This window comes from Cibotium barometz, chromosome 65, assembly GCF_041138505.1.
Source record: "Cibotium barometz isolate CiBa-2024 chromosome 65, ASM4113850v1, whole genome shotgun sequence".
Lineage (NCBI taxonomy): Eukaryota > Viridiplantae > Streptophyta > Polypodiopsida > Cyatheales > Cibotiaceae > Cibotium > Cibotium barometz.
Genome location: NC_141110.1, coordinates 28,400,072 through 28,421,113, shown reverse-complemented (window position 1 = coordinate 28,421,113; position 21,042 = coordinate 28,400,072). Strand labels below are relative to the sequence as shown.

Below are 21,042 nucleotides of genomic sequence, written 5' to 3'. Positions count from 1 at the left end.
CCCCCTTTTTTTAAAAAAACCAACAAATTAAAATCAGTTGTATAGGAGTGAAGACACACACTATCATTCATGGCATATGGGTATAATACAAAGTATGTGTGTGTGTGTGTGTGTGTGTGTGTATATGAGTGAGTGTGATACATACATACATACATACATACATACATACATATATATATATGTATATATGCATATACATATATATATATGTGTGTGTGTGTGTGTATACATACATAGCATTGTATCTAGCACAAATCTAGGCTTGATAAATAAAAATGATGTTATGGCAAGACAATGAAGGCATTTACAAACTTGCTATACAACAAGAAAAGACAAAGTTCAAGCTTGCCCATTCACCTTGTGATGTTATGATGCTATTAAGGCTTTTGTGTGTGTATATGAGAGAGAGAGAGAGAGAGAGAGAGAGAGAGATATTTAATTGCACGTGTTGTGTATGTGCATAAAAGCGGGGTGACCGTTCGTTTGGCCTACAACCCAGACTTAGTTTATGTAAGAGCTTGCCTGCACACACATGGCATCAAGAGATGAACGCCCTGGCGCCAAGCGGTGGCTGCCACTCGAATCCAACCCCGATGTCATGAACCAGGTATTAATCAGCATAGTTAATCACATATTTTGGTTCCGAAGTATCTCATCTTCATCTGAATCTCTTAGTTAACCATGTTTAGGACCTCAAGAGTGGTTTGAAGGTCTTCTTTTTTGTTGAGGAAATTCATTTAAATTTGGATTTTTCAAAGAAGAAAAAGAAGAGTTGCTTGTCTGGGCTTTGGTTTACGAGTTTGCGTCAAGCTAACATTTTCAAGTTCTTCTTGGAAGTGATCTTTCCATGGCCAGGTGAGTCTACAGCTATGCTGGATGCCTTTTAGAGTCATCTCTTTAGATGTCAAGGATATGGGTTTCACTGCATTGGAATGCCCCTTGTGCGGATATGCCCTAGGATAGTGCCTTATATGTATGTTAGATCGAGCGGTTTCAATCACACAGAGCCAGCTCTCAGTTCTCCTTTTGATGAATGCAATACTACTTGATGTGTGCAACATATCTACATAAAATGTAAACAACTGAGGATGTCACAAGGAAGCCTTTCAAGCAAGGCTTGGAAGCAAGTTCATCAAGCTAGTGTTTCAGAGCTCATAAACACCCACACAAGGTTACAAGAAAGTATTTTTCTTACCAGGTGGATAGTTATTTTAGAGTTTTTTTTTTTTGGCCTTTTGGAGTGATAAACAACAAACGTCTTACCCACCGGCCGGGACAAAGTTGACTGAACTCATGGTGCAAGCATAGACTCAAGCTAAAATGAGATTAGTACGTAATCACATGCTTAATCAAAGTTGACTGAACTCATGGTGCAAGCATAGACTCAAGCTAAGCTAAAATGAGATTAGTACGTAATCACATGCTTAATCAAATGGACAACATAATGACACAATGAGATAGGATAATAGTGGTGTACTCTTGCATTAGATCAGTGCCTTAAAATAGGTTGGAGTACAATGGATTAAGGGCTTGGTTAACCCTAATCTACCCTTGAAGTGAGTATCTCCAAGATCTCCAAAATTGCCTACATTTGGGTGCAAGTTTGAACCTCTTCCCACTTGCAATAGATGCCTAGAGTATGTTGATTTGGATCCTCCTTTGACCATAATATACCATATATATGATGGTTGTAAGATCTTTGAACCATATGTTCATATCCCCAATGTCATATGTTGGTGTATTATTTCAACACCCACCCTCAACAAAATATCCATGGCTTCTATGATGTCAATGCTAGCTCTAGTTACTGTTTACAATGCTGGTTATGATGACCATCCAAGTGTCCAGTGGTCATAAACATTTACTCTTAAATGAACGAGCCAACTATGTGTAGGTGAAGATCTAGTAAATTCTACCACATGCATGTGAGAGAACATCCTTTGAGTCTGGTCAAAATAAAGAGTAAAAGCAAGGTGTGAAGGCCGTCTAGCAAAAGCAATAGATTTTGGGTCCCACACACATTTGAGATTGGTGTAGCAAAAAGGGTTAACATCTCTTGCTTCACCGTTTGTTCAGCCAGAGCAGGCAGTTCATGGTGCTTATCAGCGAGTACAGCTCTTTCTATGTGGCTATGCTGCCAAAGACAAGAAAAACTATCCATGGCACTCTAGTGTGGTTTCCGTGGGTTGTCCAGCTAGCTACTGGTTTGGGTGCAGTTCGTCCAGCAGAATGACCAGCACATCCATGTTGGCCCTTGAAAAGGTGCACCAAGGGGAATCAGCAGCCCTACAGCTCTCCAGAGCACTTTTCCACCGATTTCCAGGCGAACATTTCTCCCGTGCACCAAAACCTACAAAGCAACTGCCCGATGGATCTCTGGTCAAGCAGCACCTAATCCAACACCTGCCGAAGAAGTGTCGCCTCCCATAGAGCATTCTCTTGTACAAGATTTGGCAAAACAGCCTCCTGTAGAGAGAGCATTCCTCATTAAAACTCTAGCTACATGTGAAACTCTACATATGGACCACCAACCTTGGCTTCCCAAAGCTTCACATATGCCTGCCAATAAATGAATCAAATATAAACACATGGCTCCTTAGAACTGCTGCATCAACACCATATCCACCAGGGCAATAATATGTGTCACAAGTAGGGAAGCGGACACCCGGAACGATAATACAGACTAACACTTCAACTACCAGACAGAGCATGATAACACAGCGGCGGAAGAACCATAAATAATACAATAACAGTGAACTGAGCCGGAATGGCCGGCCCCCGTAGGAACTTCTTTATTCACATACGAGCTTTTACAAGATACCAAGGTGTGGGTGCATACAACACTGGATTTTCCCACAAATCTTGCCCAGATAAACTATCCAGTGCCAAGATATAAACATCTCTAGGAGCTGTCCAAAACTGTCCCCAAAAATCAGCCCGGAACAAAGCCAAAAACAGCCCTGAACTCCGCGCCAAAACAGTCCCAAAACTGAGCCTACAATCAGCCCTAGAAGAGCTCTCAAATCAGTCCCAAATCTGGCCAGAATTGAGTCGACCAGCCCTGTCAGGCTCTAGGAGAAAATGACCAGCCATTTGGCTGCCCTGTAAGAAGTCGACCAGTTCTCTGGCTGCCCTAGAAAAAGTCGACTAGCCCTATGGCTGTCCTGGAAGGAGTCGACCAGCTCTGTAGGAGGTAGGGAGCAAGTCGGCCAACAGAGGAGAGAGAGAGAGGGCTCCAGAGTGATGCACATCTCCAAAAACAGCCCCAATCCCTTCTTAAATAGAGTCGACTAGCTATATTTGTAGTACTTCTCCCTTTTTGCCCAAAATAGCTGAGCTTGCCCAAAAATATCAACTTTTTAGCTTTTCTTGGCTTGTACTCCAAGTTTTAGCTTAAAAATATCAACTTTATGCTTTCCTTGGCTTGTACTCCAAGTTTTAGCCCAAAAAGTCGACCAACTCTATGGTTGTCCTGGAAGGAGTCGACCAGCTCTGTAGGAGGTAGGGAGCAAGTCGGCCAACAACAGAGGAGAGAGAGAGAGGGCTCCAGAGTGATGCGCATCTCCAAAAACAGCCCCAATCCCTTCTTAAATAGAGTCGACTAGCTATATTTGCAGCACTTCTCCCTTTTTGCCCAAAATAGCTGAGCTTGCCCAAAAATATCAACTTTTTAGCTTTTCTTGGCTTGTACTCCAAGTTTTAGCCCAAAAATATCAACTTTATGCTTTCCTTTGCTTGTACTCCAAGTTTTAGCCCAAAAATATCAACTTTTATGCTTTTCTTGGCTTGATGCCCAAGTTTCATCTAGGCGCCTTCTTTTGTCCACCTTTCCATGCCCAAAACAATAATATGTCTAGCTCGTCTTTAATGATATTTGAACACACCGACTTATAAATATTATAAGTCACTTTGATGAATAAAATCCCATGCTGTTTTTGTTGTATGGCCATCTTTCAGGCCAAACCATGCCAGTAAAAATGCTCTAGCTTTCTTCTGTGGAAAATCCCCGTTCACACCTTGGTTCTACCTATTGTGTAAAACACTTGTCAAGATTGGTGAAGGGACCAAATGGTGACATCCCCTCCGTCTTATAAAGTAGTTGTATGCAACTGTATAAACCTGATACTACTGAGATATCCTTCAAGTATAGCAGATGCACTGCCAATTCATGATATTTCATAATTCTAGTATTAAAGCCATAAATCCAGATCCACGATCCGACACTAGATACGGGCACAAGAGCCAACCGTATCAAGAAAGAAACTTTATCCATATCTTGAGTTAACAACTTTGATAATAACCAAACACAGGCATTCCCAAAAATCCACAATTCCATAAGGCGGATAATAACTAGACACAGGCACAAGAGCCAATTGTGTCCCAAATATCCATAAATCCATAAGCCAGATAATCAATAGACACAGCCAATTGTGTCTCAAATATCAATAATTCTAGAAGTAGCTTTGAGTACCTGCAAAAATAAAGAAGCAACAGACATAGCCACAAAACATCTTGCCATGCCATTGGACCGCATGAGGGCACCACCCCTATGATCCATACGCATGCCCAAGCCAAACTTGCTTCACATGTCGATATGGTTCACTAGGGCAACAACCCTTCCATGAAACCATACATGCTCGCTAGGGTTTCCCCTTTCACGAGGCTTCACTCACTAGGGAAATTGCCATTCCATGAGTTCACAAAAAGAATTCACTCACTAGGGTTACTACCCTTCCATGAATGAACATGCCCGCCAGGGTTTCCCCTTCCACGAGGCTTCACTCACCACCAGGGCAATTGCCCTTCCATGAGTTCACAAAAGGAATTCACTCACTAGGGTTACTACCCTTCCATGAATGAATAGGCTCGCCAGGGTTCCCCCTTCCATGAGGCAGCAAGCTTCACTCACCAGGGCAACTGCCCTTCCATGAGTTCACGTCATCACTCACCAGGGCTACCACCCTTCCATGAGTGAATCTAGATCACATGACCCTTGGCGTTGTAACACGCGGAAGCTGTGGGGGTCTTCTTTCAGCCCTAAACACTACTGGAAACATGCTGATGTAAAACGCAGACATGAAGAGAGAGTAGAGAGAGAGAGATATGGTTGGAAAATCAGTATATTCATATGGTACAAAAAGATACCTAATCTACAGCCCTAGGCTGCCTTCATACAAAAGGTGAACATCACTAAAATCTGTCCCTAAATGGGACCCTAAGGACCCACCGGGAGTGAATGACTCAACCAATGAGCACTCAATGCCTTATATAGTCTTCTTGAACATTGGAGGAGCTGGCCGTGTTGCAGCCGACCTCTTCTGGTACAGCCGACTCCACTTTTCTTGCAGGTGACTGAGCCCCTCTTAAGGCCTCCAAGTTTTGATCCTCAAGTCCACACTAGCCACTTGTGTATCTTGTGCTCCAAGTCCTAGCTCTAATGGTCTTTTTCTGGTTGCCCCTTCTGGATTAGCCTTGAGAATGTACATGAGCATGTCATGCACATGACATCCCCCTCTGCTAAACTTGATGACGGGATTCCAACTTGTTCCTTGGATGACTGTCATCATCCCAATCTTTTCCCGAAGTCCCTCTGTCATCCATCCATCCTTGGCAACCCTTTTCTCTGAAACCCGGCCCGGTCTCCAAAACCACTCTGACTCTGAATAAAATCTATGCATCTGTTCCCTCCAGTCCCCAATCCATTTTTGCCCTGACTCTGAACACTGTCTTGGTCTTCATTCCTGAGAAATGAGTCTAGCACTCTCACATCACCCCTTGGAGGATAATCCTCCCTTGGGACCGTTGCCCGAGAACCTATCTGGCTCACAGGACTGCCATTCCCTCTGGCTTTGTGGAACACCACCAACAAACCTCCTGGGAGCTCTTCCCGATCTTGTGTTCCTTGCCTTGGGCTTCGTATCTGTGCACTTTCCTATACCTTGGACCTGCACACCTTCATATGGGACTGAAACACTGTTTAGCTTTGCTGAGCCTGATGCTATGATACTAATGTAACACGCGGAAGCTCTGGGTGTCTTCTTTCAGCCCTAAACACTACCGGAAACATGTTGATGCAAAATGCAGACATGAAGAGAGAGTAGAGAGACAGAGATATGGCTGGAAAATCTGTCATGTGCATCCCGCACTTGGATGCCACGTAGACATTTCTGTACAAAAGGTGCAGGACTTGGGATGGTGAACTGGTCCCATGTGAGCCCAGTCCGGGACGAGTCAGCCAGGGATCCATCTCAGTCGTGCGAGGTCAGGTGTGCATTGTCTTGCCCATGAGTCCAAGGTCAGGTGTGCACTGTCCTGCACATGAAACAGTGCCAGTCCGCGCTGTGAGTTTTCCCTCTGGAATGATGTCAGATGTTCTGTGTATCTAGTTTGCAACTGGATGCCAGACCTCTGTGGGCATGTAGGTTTGCATGTAGAGATGGGGCCAGCCCATAGGGCTACCCCAGTGCGAAGGTTTGCACTTGTAGTGTGGGCATGGGGGAGGTGTAGAACCACCCCCAAGGGGCCAGGAGGGCCCAAGCTGTGCCCACCAGCCATGGCATGGGCTGGAAGGGCTGTCGGCCAGCCCTAGTGCTTCTGGACAGGCAGCCGACAGGGCTAGAAACCCTACCCAGCAGGTCGGCCAGGTGTAGGGGGCAGTCCCACACCCATGCGCAGAGTGCCCAGCAGCCTGGTATTGTCCCAGCAGGCATGCGCAGAGTGGCCAGCAGGCTGCCTAGTGTGAAAGCACAAATATTGCATAATGTGAAAACATTTTATTAAAAAAAACCTAGTCGTCAGGCTTTATAAAGCTGGCCGACTGGATGACAGGGGGAGTATAAATACTCCAGCCAAGAAAACAATGAGGCCATCTCATAATTCACCAAGTGCTCCAAGCAAACAAGGGCCAGGATAGCCAAGAAGTTGCTAACGCAAAGGGGTGAAGGACTGAAGGTCAAGGGCAGAATTTTCCAGCCAAGAAAAGGTCAAGTTTCTGTATTTGTTTTCAGATTTACATCATTCTAATAAAGCAAATACACCAAACCCAATACTGTGTCCTCTCCATCTCCCCTTTCTCTCTCTATTTTCTGCACATCTCCTTTCAGTTTGTGCGTTAATTCCGTCACGAAAAGAGTGCTGATTTCTGAGTTTTGAAGTACCGATCCTTCTCCGAAGCTTCCGCATATTACAGTGGTATCAGAGCCTACTTCAAGGACAAAGATTCAGCAAAGAAAACCAGAAATTTTTTTCGCTCGTGTGGTTGGTTTTTAGACGCCGGTGGACTACCCCTTTCGGAGTGACTCGTGTCCCTCGAAGGACGGTTGGTTTTTAGCCTCCGGAAGCCTTCGGAAGTCTCCCACACAGATAGTGGATGGTCAGATTGCGTTCCGGAAAGGAATTGCATTTTCCCGCTATGGCGAGCTTTGACGACGAGAGAGAACCAGAACCATGGGACCAGAGTGCACCAGGCAGCCCAGCAAGGGCACCCGGCTTGAGTGCCACAGACATGTTCCAGCAGATGATGCGAGCAATCGCAGACCAGACAACCAAGTTGGATGAGAGAAGGCGCGGATTTTGGCTCTGGAGGAGCGTTCTCGCTCTCCAGCGTCGCGTTTTCCATCTCCTCCTCCCTCTCCTTCCGTATCCCAGATACCAGATCATCGTCACAGGGACCCTCTCACGGGGTCACAGCCACAGCCAAGCTCCTTGCTTGAGATGCAGATGCGTGAATTGGAGATTCGACAACGAGAAGACGACGCCATGCGACGAGTGGAACACGAGCGTTACCTCAGAGCTTTGGACGCCAGATTGACACCGGCGGCGCCCTCGAATCATTTTCCCGAGAAAATGAATTTCAGTAAGTATAATGGTAAACTCGATCCCACTACTCTTTATTCATGGTTACATCAATTTGAAGCTTACTTTGCCGCAGTTAGGAAAACAGATATTGACAAAGTGATCTTAGCTAGTTGGTACTTGGAAGGTGAGGCCATTCCTTGGTGGACTCAGTGGGCTCATGCCCACACCAGAGCAGGTATGGCAGCTTATGTGTGGGACGAGTTCGTCCGCGACCTTAAGCAGCGGTTTCTACTGCCCCACTACCTTGAGCGACTCGAAGACGAGTTCAGGGGAGCACGTCAGAACGCGCAACCAGTCCTTCAGTTTGCCAATAAAATTTCGACCTTGTGTCTGCAATATCTGATACGGACAAGAAAGGGCAGTTTTTGTATGGCCTGGACACGCAAATCCAATGGGAGGTGCGTATGTTTAGGCCAGCCACCTTTGAGGACGCACTCTCGCTTGCGCAGAGTGCAGAAATGAAACACGATGGTGGCAAGCCCAAGACTTCCCAGCCGGCTTCTCCCAAGGCTAACGCCTCGGGGGGCAAAAGCCAGAACCAGACGGGGTCTTCCCCAGGACAGAGCCCGGGAGCCTCTGGCTCCAAGAACTCGAACAATGCGTCTAAGCTTACTCCAGACCAGAAAGCAGAGGCAGGCAAGACAGGTGGCAAGTTGAGTGCTGAGGAGCTTTCTCAGTACAAGAAGGAGGGTAGATGTTTCTTTTGTCACACAAAAGGACATACTTCTCGGGATTGTCCGAAGAAGCCTCCAAAGGCCGTCGCCGCCTCCACAGCTTCCGTGGTGAGCACAGCTCCCACACAGACCCCAGCGGCTACCCCTAGTTCTTCAACCCCCGGTGCTTCAGTTGGAGCAATTATTAGCCGGGAGCTCGAAGATAAGCAGAAGGGCGCCCATGACTAGGAGTATGAGCGCAACGAATTGCTCAAGTCCTTTGGCTACATAGGTGGCCAGAGAGTCGTTGTCTTGTTTGACAGCGGCAGCACGGAGGATGTGATCACGGAATAGGCCGCTAGGCGTGCCCGTTTCGAGCTGACTCCGGTGGACAAACAAGTTGAGGGTTTTAGCACAGGTATGACAACGAGCGTCAAGTATTAAGCTCTAGGTGCTAAGTTAGTGATACAGGGCTTAGAGTTTGTGCGTGACTTTATGGTTGCCCCTCTTGTAGGAGCAGACATAATTTTGGGTATCCAGTGGTTTCACAAGTTTCTTCCTGATGTCAAGTGGGAAAAGCACACGTTCCAGATCGATCGGAATGTGTCAAACACCCCGGTGAGCATTAAGTGTGAGCCAGGTATTCCAAACTTTCCGCTCATAAGCCACTTGCAGGCTAAGCGAGCAGTCAGGAAAGGCGCACAGTGTGCGATGATTTACATCCAGACAGCCCAGACGGTGGCCAGTGCTTCCGAGAAGTACTCGGTTCTCCATGAAAAGTTCCAGAAAATTTTTCTTCGAGACAGTCTCCCTCCCCAGCTCCCCCCGTCCAGACCAGAGGATCACAAGATTGACCTCCTCCCAGGCTCGGAACCCCCGAGCAAGTTTCCGTATCGCCTTTCTAAGGCAATGGAATCGGAGTTGGATCGCCAACTCCAAGAATTGTTGCAAGCTGGCTTCATCCGCCCCAGCGTGTCGCCATTCGCAGCACCGATCTTGTTTGTCAAGAAGAAAGATGGGTCTTCTCGGTTGTGTGTCGATTATCGTGCACTCAACAAGCTGACTATCAAGAGCAGATTCCCGATGCCTCGAATTGACTATAGTCTCGAGAGGCTGAATGGAGCTAAGGTGTTCTCTAAATTGGATTTAAAGAGTGGGTACCACCAGGTACGGATTGTAGAGGGGGACATCCCCAAAACAGCCTTCCGTACAGAATGGGCCCACTATGAATTTGTGGTCATGCCATTTGGTTTGACGAACGCCCCAGCTACATTTAACCGCATGATGATGCGTATTTTCCGGGAGTTGATTGGAGTGTGTGTGTTCATATTTCTGGACGACATACTCATATTTTCAGCTACAGTTGAGCAGCATGACATTGATGTGGAGAAAGTCCTTAAGTTGCTGGAAAGCAACGAGCTCTATGAAACCGGTCTATGGACACATAAAGCGGTAATTCATTCACAAATAACCTGGACTTACTCAGACACACAATCACAGAATCCTCGCTCCCTCGCTCAACAACACATTGGCCCCGAAGTCCAGCGCCCCTTGCGGTATTTCTTTATTGTTAAAAAGGTTGGGAAATACAAAGCACAAGTGCAACAAAGCACTCTACTTGCATCAGCTGAGTTTTACAAATTCTGGGAGAAATTTGCCAGCATAACTGCACTAAAACTGTTCCATAACATCTCAGAATGAGTCCCAACTAACAGGCTCACTTCCATAGGCATCAGGCTACCCAATGGAGTCCAAAACATCACAATTCAGCTTGCTGTAATTTTCTGCACAGACCTGTTTTCAGCTCTGTTTTCAGACCAAAGTAACCCTTGTACTGTCCTGGAGGACTTTAGCAAAGTCCTACTGCATTTTGGCATCAACCGGGCAACATAACAGCCCAAAAACAGCACCTAAACAGTGCTGAAACAGCATTGTATTGAAGAGGTTATTACCCTCTTCCGTCCCTGCTTTGGTGTAGGAACTGTTCAAGGAGGCAACTAACCTTTGCATATAAGCATGAAATTCACACAACTGTACCTGATTTTATCTGATGAGAGCATTTCCATAGTCTGCAAGAGAGAGAAAGAGAGAGAGAGGCTGTGGGGAGCAAGCTCAACCCTCAATTCATGAGTTGTAGGGCAAGGGAGTGCACCACCATAGCTGTTTTTCCTGCAACAAAACCACACGATGGCTGCAAAATGAGCCTCCTCTTCCCAAATTCCCACGCTTCCCTCTTCTCAATGAGGAAAATGCACCAAAATTTGACACTTGGCACATTTTTAAGCCTTTTCCACATGCAATCTTCCAGGCTAAAAATCTCCTGACTGGTTTACATTCTCACAACAGTCCTTTGTCAGTTTTTGGTCCCCTTGACATTCTGCACAAACTGACGCGAACACTTTTTTCAATTCCGACACTGCCAAAAATAGGAGTTCCCTAGATTTTAGGGATGATGTCATCTGCATTCCTTCTGGTCTCCTGACCATCTTTGACCACTATGGTCACTTCAAAATTTGCTTAGAATTCAAGATACATTCACATTTCGGTGGCGGCCACTTACTAGTGTAAACTGGCCTATACCCTCTTTCAGTGCCCATGTCCTGGACACTGTCATTCATCTTTCAGTGCCCATGTCCTGGACACTGTCATTCATCTTTCAGTGCAGTTCTCAGGCTTAGCCAACCACTGGTCCAAAGTCCCACTGGCTGACCCATTCTGACATTGCAATGGCCCAAGCCCTTCCAAGAGATCGCGGGGGAAAACAACAGCAACCAAAGAGAAAGAAAAGAAAAATATATATTTATAAAGAAATGTAAATAAAGAAAACAACTACAAAAAGTTTCACCTCCTGGTGACATACCCCCCTCTTGAAAGAAGCAAGCGACCTCGATTGCAAGTCCACATGCAAACGGATGACACAGGGCGATCACAAGACTCCGCAGGTGATTAGTGTCATCGCATGTATCTCCTGCCAACGGATGACACGGGGCGATGATAGGGATTCCCCACTACCATTTGTGCCATCGCAGGTTCAAGCCTTTCAAATACATGTTTCCGGATGCAACACAGGGCGATAGCATATATCTTGTACTATTAGTGTCACAACATGTAAATCATTCATTTGAAGCGTAATAGATACAACTTCAAAGCACTGAAAGTTCATTCATTGATTAAGTCATTGACAACAAACGTCAAAACTGTACATTGCCAAACATATAATACAAATGTACAGGTCATTCAAAATTCAGGTTCAAAAAGCAGAAATAACTGGGACAGACTCTCCTTTTAGCTTCACATCCAGAACATGACTCTTGTCCCTATGTACAATTGTGATTTTCCTGTTGAAAGCATCCAACACTGCATGTTTCCTATGACACCATGGAATTCCCAATAGGACATCACATGCTTCCAAGGGCATGATAAGAAACTCCTCTGTGTCGACATAACTCTGTATATGCATGTGAAGTTTGCCAAGTATGGGAGTGACAGGAACTGAATGCCCAGGGCATGCCAAATCAGCCTGTCCAACTGGTCCCATCTCTTCAGCACGAATTCCCAACTTGGCTGCCAATGCTGGTGAAATAAAGTTGGCTCGAGCACCAGGGTCAAAGAAAATCAGCACTGTAGCATCTCTGATTTTACCCCATGCTCTGCACAATTCTGTCGCATCATCACATGGCTGGTCACCAACCATGTCAGGTATCAATCCTGCACTCGGCATTGTCTTCTTCTTGGGTGGCCCTTGTTTATCCTCCACATCTTTTACTGGCTGTTGTGGACATTTTGCAGCCATATGCCCTTTCTGTTCACAGATGAAACATTTCCCAGCTTGCATCAATGCCTTTCTCTCTTCAAATGACTTGCCATACAGTGGCCTCTTCTGTCCTTTGTCTTGAGGTTCCTTCTTCACTGTGCTCTTAAAGCCACGTGAACCTCCCTGTAGCAATGCATTAGCCATGTTTGCATTCTCAATGAGCTGAGTCATATTAGAAACATTGGTCTTAATGCAATAATCCCTGATTTCTTTGGGCAAACCACAGCAATACTTCTCTATTTGCTCTGACAATGGCACTGTCCTGTAAGAAGTTACTGGCAAGAGTGCATCCCAAAACTTCTTATCGAGGTATTATGCCTACTACTCGCATGATTCAGAGGTATTTCTTTTGGCCAAGCATGCGTAAAGACATTGAGGCTTATGTGCGTGCATGTATCACTTGCCAAAAGGTGAAATTTGATAGGCAAAAGCCTCCAGGTTTGCTTCAGCCATTGCCTATTCCCTCGCAACCTTGGGAAAGTATCACGATGGATTTTATTATGGATTTACCTAGATCCCAGCATGGGAATGATGCTATTTGGACTATTGTGGACAGGTTTAGCAAGCAAGCTCATTTCTTGCCCGTCAAGAAAACCATTAAAGCTGATCATATGGTAAAGCTTTTCTTGCTAATATTTTCAAGCATCATGGTATGCCTAAATCCATTGTTGGGGATAGAGATCCCAGGACTACAAGCCTATTTTGGAGGACTTTGTTTGATAATATGGGTACTAAGCTTGAGTTTTCATCAGCTTATCATCCCCAAACGGATGGCCAAAGTGAAGCTGCAAATTCAGCCGTGTTGGATTTGTTGAAGTGTTATGTAGCAGATCAAAAGAGTGCATGGGAGAAGTATCTTCCACTTGTTGAGTTTGCCTACAACAATACGATCCATGCTTCCACAGGAAAGGCTCCCTTTGAGATTATTTATGGCAGAGTGGTCTTGCCACCCATCCTTCGTACCAAGGATGAGATTTTTGCAGCTGATGAATATGTTCGTGACTTGGATGTTGCCTTTGGTCAGGTGCGGACAGCCATTGCAACATCTCAGGATAAGCATAAAATGGCTGCTGACAAGCATAGAAGGGACATGGAAGTCAAAGAAGGTGATTGGGTATTGCTGAAATTTGAGAAGGCTAGGCTTCGGAAGAGGCCAAGACGAGAAGGATCATATCCTAAGCTTTCTCCTCGCTATTATGGACCCTTCAAGGTGATTCACAAAATCAATGAAGTGTCATACAGGCTTGCTTTACCTAGTCATTGGAAGATTCACAATGCTTTTCATGTGAGTCTATTTCGGAAATATGTGGGGCCAGATCTTGATGAGCCTGTCACCACAGAAGATCCGCCAGAAATTGAAGAGCTTGAGGAGATCCTCCAGCCAGAACAGATTGTTTTTCACAAGGAGAGAAAGCTACCTGCAGGAAAGCTTTCCAGGAGATACCTTGTGAAGTTTAAGAATTATTTGCCTATTGATGCCAAATGGGTAAATGAGGATTATTTTGCAGATTATCCGCAATTGTTGCAGGCATATCTTGAGGCTTTTAAGTTGAGGTCAACTCTTTAGAAGCCCGGGGGGATGTCACCAATTGGCCGACCATTTGGTCCATTCCTAGTATTTGCGTCTCGTTCACTTGAGGCCAGGCCGGTGTCTCATGTGAAGAGGCCAGTATTTTGCTAACATGGACGGGAGCCAGATTGGTGCCACCCGTGTGTTAGCAGGATGGTGTCGTATGGACGGGAGCCAGACCAGTGCCACCCGTGTATGACCTGGACTGTGTTTGATCCATGGGACTGTCACGCCATGGAAGAGCCAGTATTCGTGCCGTGTTTTGCCTATGAGACTGTCACACCATAGGGAAACTCGTGCCTGGAACTGTGTCTTACCTATGGGACTGTCACTCCATAGGAAGACCAGGTTTTATGTTTTTATGTCGTGCCAGTTTTGTGCCGACAGATATTTTGTACATGTTCCATGAACGGGAGATATGTCCATGTTACTTTTTGCACATGCACACATGATTTGCATGCTTGAAACTGTTTTCGCATGACATGTATTTGTGTGTTTGCCTGCCTGACGTGTTACTTACTGAGCGGGGACGCCTGCCAGTGAGTCGTGAAGTCTGCCCTGTATTCTGACAAGTTTCAGTGCATGTGAACAGGTGGTAAGTATATGGTACATGTTGTTTTAATGTTTTAAATTCTAACCCTTTAATTTATAAGGTTAGGTGTTCACATTTATTTAAAAGTGGGCACCCCCTTTGGGCACCCACTTTGGGGCCAAGGTGGGGAGCCCCACTTTTAAGTGAGTGTGGGGGTGGGCATGGTCACCAACCCCCACTAATCCCCCACATGCATGCGTGGGTATCACTAAGGTTATCTTCACTTGAATATTATTAAAAATAAAGCTCCCTCCTTCAAGCGTGGAATCAATCGCTTCCTTTTGGCGTTGATTTTTCATCAACCGGCGATCATCCTCTCTGCTGCGCCTGCCCCTCTACAGGCGGCTGAATACTCTTGCTGGTGGCTGCGTTGAAACCTGCAGGGGACTGCTTATTCTGCTGCTGGCTGCGCCTGTCTCTCTACAGGCGGTTGATTTTGCTGCAGGTGGGCTGCGCCAGTTTTCCAGCAGATTGCCCTGGCTACAGCAGGCGCCTGCATCACTTCTTTTTCTCCCTCTCCTACCAGGCGGATGTACTGTTGCACCTAACACTTTGAGGCGACTCTGAAGTGTTGCAGCTGCTCCCACAGGCGGCTGAATTCCAGCAGTATGCGCTGTCCTCTCCACCACGTTGAAGTTACCTGCAGATTACCCATCTTCTACCAGCTGTCACCTCCGAAAGGTTGAGCTGCTGTACAGGCCAGAGGCGGCTGCCTTTTCCTCTGCAAGCGGCCATAACAAGCAGGTTATGTAACCTCTCCTTCTCCTCCTCTGCACAGTAGCTACTATCAACAGAAGGATACAATCGGCTGCACCTCCTCGCCATCTTCCTTCCTCCCCGCTACAACCAGGCCTCTCCTCCCTTGCAAGTGGACTCTCCTACTCTCACAGCAGGTGGCTGTGCCTTTTGCAGTGGTACTTGCCTTGGTGGTTCACCACGAGGCGACTGAGTCCTCATCAAGGGGACTTCGTATCTCCTGGGTAGCTTCATCATTCCACGAGTATTGGTTTTCCTATCAACCATCTACAAGTAAGTGATTTTCAGATTTGAGTAAAGCATTTAATGTTTAAATCTGATAAGGGATTCATCCCTCTACGGCCACACCCGTTCGGTGCCGGGTTGTCCAAGCTGTATTGGCGAACCTCGGTCCAAAGGTGCTGAGATCGGGAGAGCCAGGCGTTAGTACGAGAGCGCCTGTTTGTGCGTGGTCTCGGAACACCAGTGAGGCGCTCTCCGCGGAGTCCAGTGAAAGCACAGGACCGTAGCGATTGGGCCACACTAGTGGTCGTTCTGCTTCGAGCTTCTACATCGAAATTCGAGCCTACTTGTTTGGTACTGTTTTCATATGTACATGGACATTATCTGGTTCTCAGAACCCATGGAGCATTGTATTCATTAAATACTCCCAATAAATATATCATATATTGAGGGGGGGGTCGGCCCGTTCCGGCCCCAGTGCTGGTGTCCATCTTTCCATTTCTGTTCATTTAAATTTCCAGTTGTTTTAAGTTGTCCATTTCATATTTGTGGTTTTAAAGTTGTGCTATTAAGCGTGTGGGTGTCCAACGGAGTCTTTCCCACTTGACGGGATCGGTTTCAATAGGCATCATTCCTGGTGACCCTCTTGACATCAGTCCTAGCAAAACTGTGGGCGGCCTAGCCATGGCCTGGAAAACAGACCCACCACCAAAATAGCCAGGCTGGGAAGCAATGAATGGAGGAATGGTCGGCATGACCCTTTGCACATTACTGCCCTGGCCATTAAATGCCTGTACCTGTGCCTGGGTAACATGTTGCACTGGATCAGCTAGTATCACAGGTGCCTGCTCAACATGCTCTACCCTCATTTGCAACTGTTCTTGTGCCCTCTCTATTGCATGCTGGGATGCTTCAACTTGGGAATCCCCTGTACGTGACTGCAAAAATTTCTTCATTCTGGGATTCTTCACCAACTGTTCAAAGGTACCAACCATGCTCAGGAGCTGCGCATGAAATAAATCCTCTTGTTCCTGTTCTTCCTCTAACAAGGCTGGCTGTCCTATTGGCTCCATCCGAGCAGAGGCTGACACGTGGGCACCTGTCACCTCTATATGCTGTCTGCGAGTAGAAGAGGAACTCTCTTCGGCAGGGAGCTTGCCTTTCCCTTTGTCTGTCATACTGTCAACTGAAAGTTTAAGGGAACCTGTATCCAAAGAAAGAGACCGTACTCTTTCTTACCTGTAATCAGTTGTACCTCACTATGTGTGTCTCCTGTTCACCCAATCCAATCCGTGTCCGGGCTCTTGCAGAAAAGAGGACCCTATCCCGGCAATGGAACCATGAAACCGGTCTATGGACACATAAAGCGGTAATTCATTCACAAATAACCTGGACTTACTCAGACACACAATCACAGAATCCTCGCTCCCTCGCTCAACAACACATTGGCCCCGAAGTCCGGCGCCCCTTGCGGTATTTCTTTATTGTTAAAAAGGTTGGGAAATACAAAGCACAAGTGCAACAAAGCACTCTACTTGCATCAGCTGAGTTTTACAAATTCTGGGAGAAATTTGCCAGCATAACTGCACTAAAACTGTTCCATAACATCTCAGAATGAGTCCCAACTAACAGGCTCACTTCCATAGGCATCAGGCTACCCAATGGAGTCCAAAACATCACAATTCAGCTTGCTGTAATTTTCTGCACAGACCTGTTTTCAGCTCTGTTTTCAGACCAAAGTAACCCTTGTACTGTCCTGGAGGACTTTAGCAAAGTCCTACTGCATTTTGGCATCAACCGGGCAACATAACAGTCCAAAAACAGCACCTAAACAGTGCTGAAACAGCATTGTATTGAAGAGGTTATTACCCTCTTCCGTCCCTGCTTTGGTGTAGGAACCAACTACACCTGTTCCTGTTCAAGGAGGCAACTAACCTTTGCATATAAGCATGAAATTCACACAACTGTACCTGATTTTATCTGATGAGAGCATTTCCATAGTCTGCAAGAGAGAGAAAGAGAGAGAGAGGCTGTGGGGAGCAAGCTCAACCCTCAATTCATGAGTTGTAGGGCAAGGGAGTGCACCACCATAGCTGTTTTTCCTACAACAAAACCACACGATGGCTGCAAAATGAGCCTCCTCTTCCCAAATTCCCACGCTTCCCTCTTCTCAATGAGGAAAATGCACCAAAATTTGACACTTGGCACATTTTTAAGCCTTTTCCACATGCAATCTTCCAGGCTAAAAATCTCCTGACTGGTTTACATTCTCACAACAGTCCTTTGTCAGTTTTTGGTCCCCTTGACATTCTGCACAAACTGACGCGAACACTTTTTTCAATTCCAACACTGCCAAAAATAGGAGTTCCCTAGATTTTAGGGATGATGTCATCTGCATTCCTTCTGGTCTCCTGACCATCTTTGACCACTATGGTCACTTCAAAATTTGCTTAGAATTCAAGATACATTCACATTTCGGTGGCGGCCACTTACTAGTGTAAACTGGCCTATACCCTCTTTCAGTGCCCATGTCCTGGACACTGTCATTCATCTTTCAGTGCCCATGTCCTGGACACTGTCATTCATCTTTCAGTGCAGTTCTCAGGCTTAGCCAACCACTGGTCCAAAGTCCCACTGGCTGACCCATTCTGACATTGCAATGGCCCAAGCCCTTCCAAGAGATCCCGGGGGAAAACAACAGCAACCAAAGAGAAAGAAAAGAAAAATATATATTTATAAAGAAATGTAAATAAAGAAAACAACTACAAAAAGTTTCACCTCCTGGTGACACTCTATGTCAATGAAAAGAAGTCAGAATTTTATCTGTTCCAAGTACATTACTTGGGATATATAATTAGTGCTGAAGGCATTCGACTTGATCTGGCTAAAGTGGCCGAGATTGTTAACTGGGAAGTACCTCAGACCGCTTATGACATTAGATCATTTGTGGGTATATGCCAGGCATATTCCACCCACATTGACAAGTTTTCTGATCTCTCGGCAGATCTCACCGATCTGCTAAAGGGAGTGAAAACAAGAAGGAAAAAGATTCGAATGACTCCACGAGCGTTGGAGGCATTCCAGAACCTCAAGGTGGCTTTGTCAGAAGCGCCTTGTTTAGCCCTTGCCTCGTGGGACGAACCATTTCAAGTGATCACCGATGCGAGTAACATCGCAATTGGAGGTGTATTGCAACAGAATGGTCATCCAGTAGCTTACATGTCTTGTAAGTTACTACCCGCCGAGAAGAACTACTCAGTCTATGATCGTGAACTCCTAGCAGTTATACAGGCCTTGAAACATTGGAAACATTTCCTGTATGGCCGTGACTTTGAGGTTCGCACTGACCATCAGGCATTGCGCTGGATTCAGACGATGCCAAGTGCACAGTGGAGTGATCGACAACACCGCTGGAGTCAGATATTCCAGCAGTTCGGTGGCATGATTGAGTACCTTCCAGGAAAGGCCAATCTAGTGGTTGATGCTTTGAGCATGAAGGGACAAGTATCTGCGATTCAGACCACTAGACTTGACCTTGTTGGTACAGGACTAGAAGACATGAAGCACACGTACGCGGATTCCGAGGAATTCGGTACATAGTGGGAACAGGCATTGGATGCCACAGGACCATGCCATTTTCTGATACGCGATGGTTGGCTTTTCTACAAAGGCCGACTGTGTGTCATGAAGTCATTCCGGGCAGCTCTTCTCCATGATGCCCATGACGCCATTACAGGTGGTCATAGGGGCATGAATTCGACTCTGGAGAAATTAGAATGGCAATACTATTGGCCAAAGATGAGGCGTGATGTGTTTACATATGTACAACGCTGTGACATTTGTCAAAAGGTGAAAGCTCCTCGTGGAAAGAAGATAGGGTTGTTACAGCCTTTGCCAATTCTTGAGGGTCCTTTCCAGGACATTTCGATGGACTTTGTCACAAATCTGCCTCCCAGTCCGAGTAAGCGTAATACACAGTGTTTAACTATTGTTGATAGGTTCAGCAAATTTGTTATGCTTATTCCTTGCAGGGCCAATGTGACCGCCGAGGATGTTGCCCAGCTATTCATTCGGCATTGGTACCCGATTGGCGGAATTCCTAGGACCATAGTGTCAGACCGAGATGCCAAGTTTACCAGTCATTTTTGGAGGGCATTGTTTGATAATTTTGGTACTAAGTTGAATTTTTCCAGTGCATTCCACCCACAGACAGATGGCCAGACAGAGATATACAACCAGTTGGCCTTTGATGTGTTGAAGTGTTATGTCCACGATCAGCAAGGTAAGTGGGAATCGTTTTTGCCTTTAGTTCAAGCTGTTTTGAATGACTCTTTTTCTTCAGCTATTGGCAGGACTCCATATGAGGCAGCGTTTGGAAGGCCTTTCCAGTCGTTGTTAACCAGGACTTCGTCTTCAGTAGCGGAGGCGAACAGAGAGACGGAGTCTTACCAGGAGATCCTAGAGTCCGTTAAAGACAGATTGGCTAAAGCGCAAGAGGCCTACACTCGACAGGCCAATAAAGACCGAAGGGACATGACGTTTTCGGAAGGGGAGTGGGTGTATCTTCGGATTATGAAGCAAAGATTGAAGCAGGTGGGCAAGCGATGCCCAAAGTTGTCTTTCAGGAGCTTCGGACCATTTCCCATCCGGAAAAAGATTAATGAGGTGTCTATGCAGTTAAAGCTACCTCCGAGTTGGACTATGCACGATGTATTTCATGTCAGTTGGTTAAAGCCATATGCAGGTCCACCCCCTTCAGAGGTCAAAGACGAAGCGGAACCAGACATTATTGATGAAGCAGAAGTAATGGTTCCAGAACAGATCCTTCTGCACCGTTTCAAACATGGCTCAGGCCGAAGACTACGACAGTTTCTCACGAAGTTTCAGGACCGAGGAACTCATGAAGCGGTATGGCTCGACAAAGAATTTTTCGAAGACTATCCGGCATTATTGACGGATTATTTGGAGGCTACGCAGCTTCCGTCAAGTTAAGCAGAAGGGGATGTCACGTGCATCCCGCACTTGGATGCCACGTAGACATTTCTGTACAGAAGGTGCAGGACTTGGGATGGTGAACTGGTCCCATGTGAGCCCAGTCCGGGACGAGTCAGCCAGGGATCCATCTAAGTCGTCCGAGGTCAGGTGTGCATTGTCCTGCACATGAGTCCAAGGTCAGGTGTGCACTGTCCTGCACATGAAACAATGCCAGTCCGCGCTGTGAGTTTTCCCTCTAGAATGATGTCAGATGTTCTGTGTATCTAGTTTGCAACTGGATGCCAGACCTCTGTGGGCATGTAGGTTTGCATGTAGAGATGGGGCCAGCCCATAGGGCTACCCCACCAGTGCGAAGGTTTGCACTTGTAGTGTGGGCATGGGGGAGGTGTAGAACCACCCCCAAGGGGCCAGGAGGGCCCAAGCTGTGCCCACCAGCCATGGCATGGGCTGGAAGGGCTGTCGGCCAGCCCTAGTGCTTCTGGACAGGCAGCCGACAGGGCTAGAAACCCTACCTAGCAGGTCGGCCAGGTGTAGGGGGCAGTCCCACACCCATGCGCAGAGTGCCTAGCAGCCTGGTATTGTC

The 21,042-nt window shown here is 46.4% G+C and overlaps 1 protein-coding gene across 2 annotated transcripts in view; it reads left to right on the top strand.

Moving 5' to 3' along the window:
• Window positions 1-395: 395 nt before the first annotated feature.
• The window catches only part of LOC147603138 (ubiquitin carboxyl-terminal hydrolase 3-like), a 37,316-nt gene continuing 16,669 nt past the window's right edge, over window positions 396-21,042 (top strand). For both annotated transcript variants that reach the window (XR_015265681.1, XM_086797134.1), the window contains exon 1: window positions 396-607. Coding sequence is in view for 1 of the 2 variants with exons in the window: in XM_086797134.1 (XP_086653260.1) it covers window positions 533-607 (75 nt within the window). In the remaining variant the exon portion in view is untranslated. The remainder of the gene's footprint in view (window positions 608-21,042) is intronic.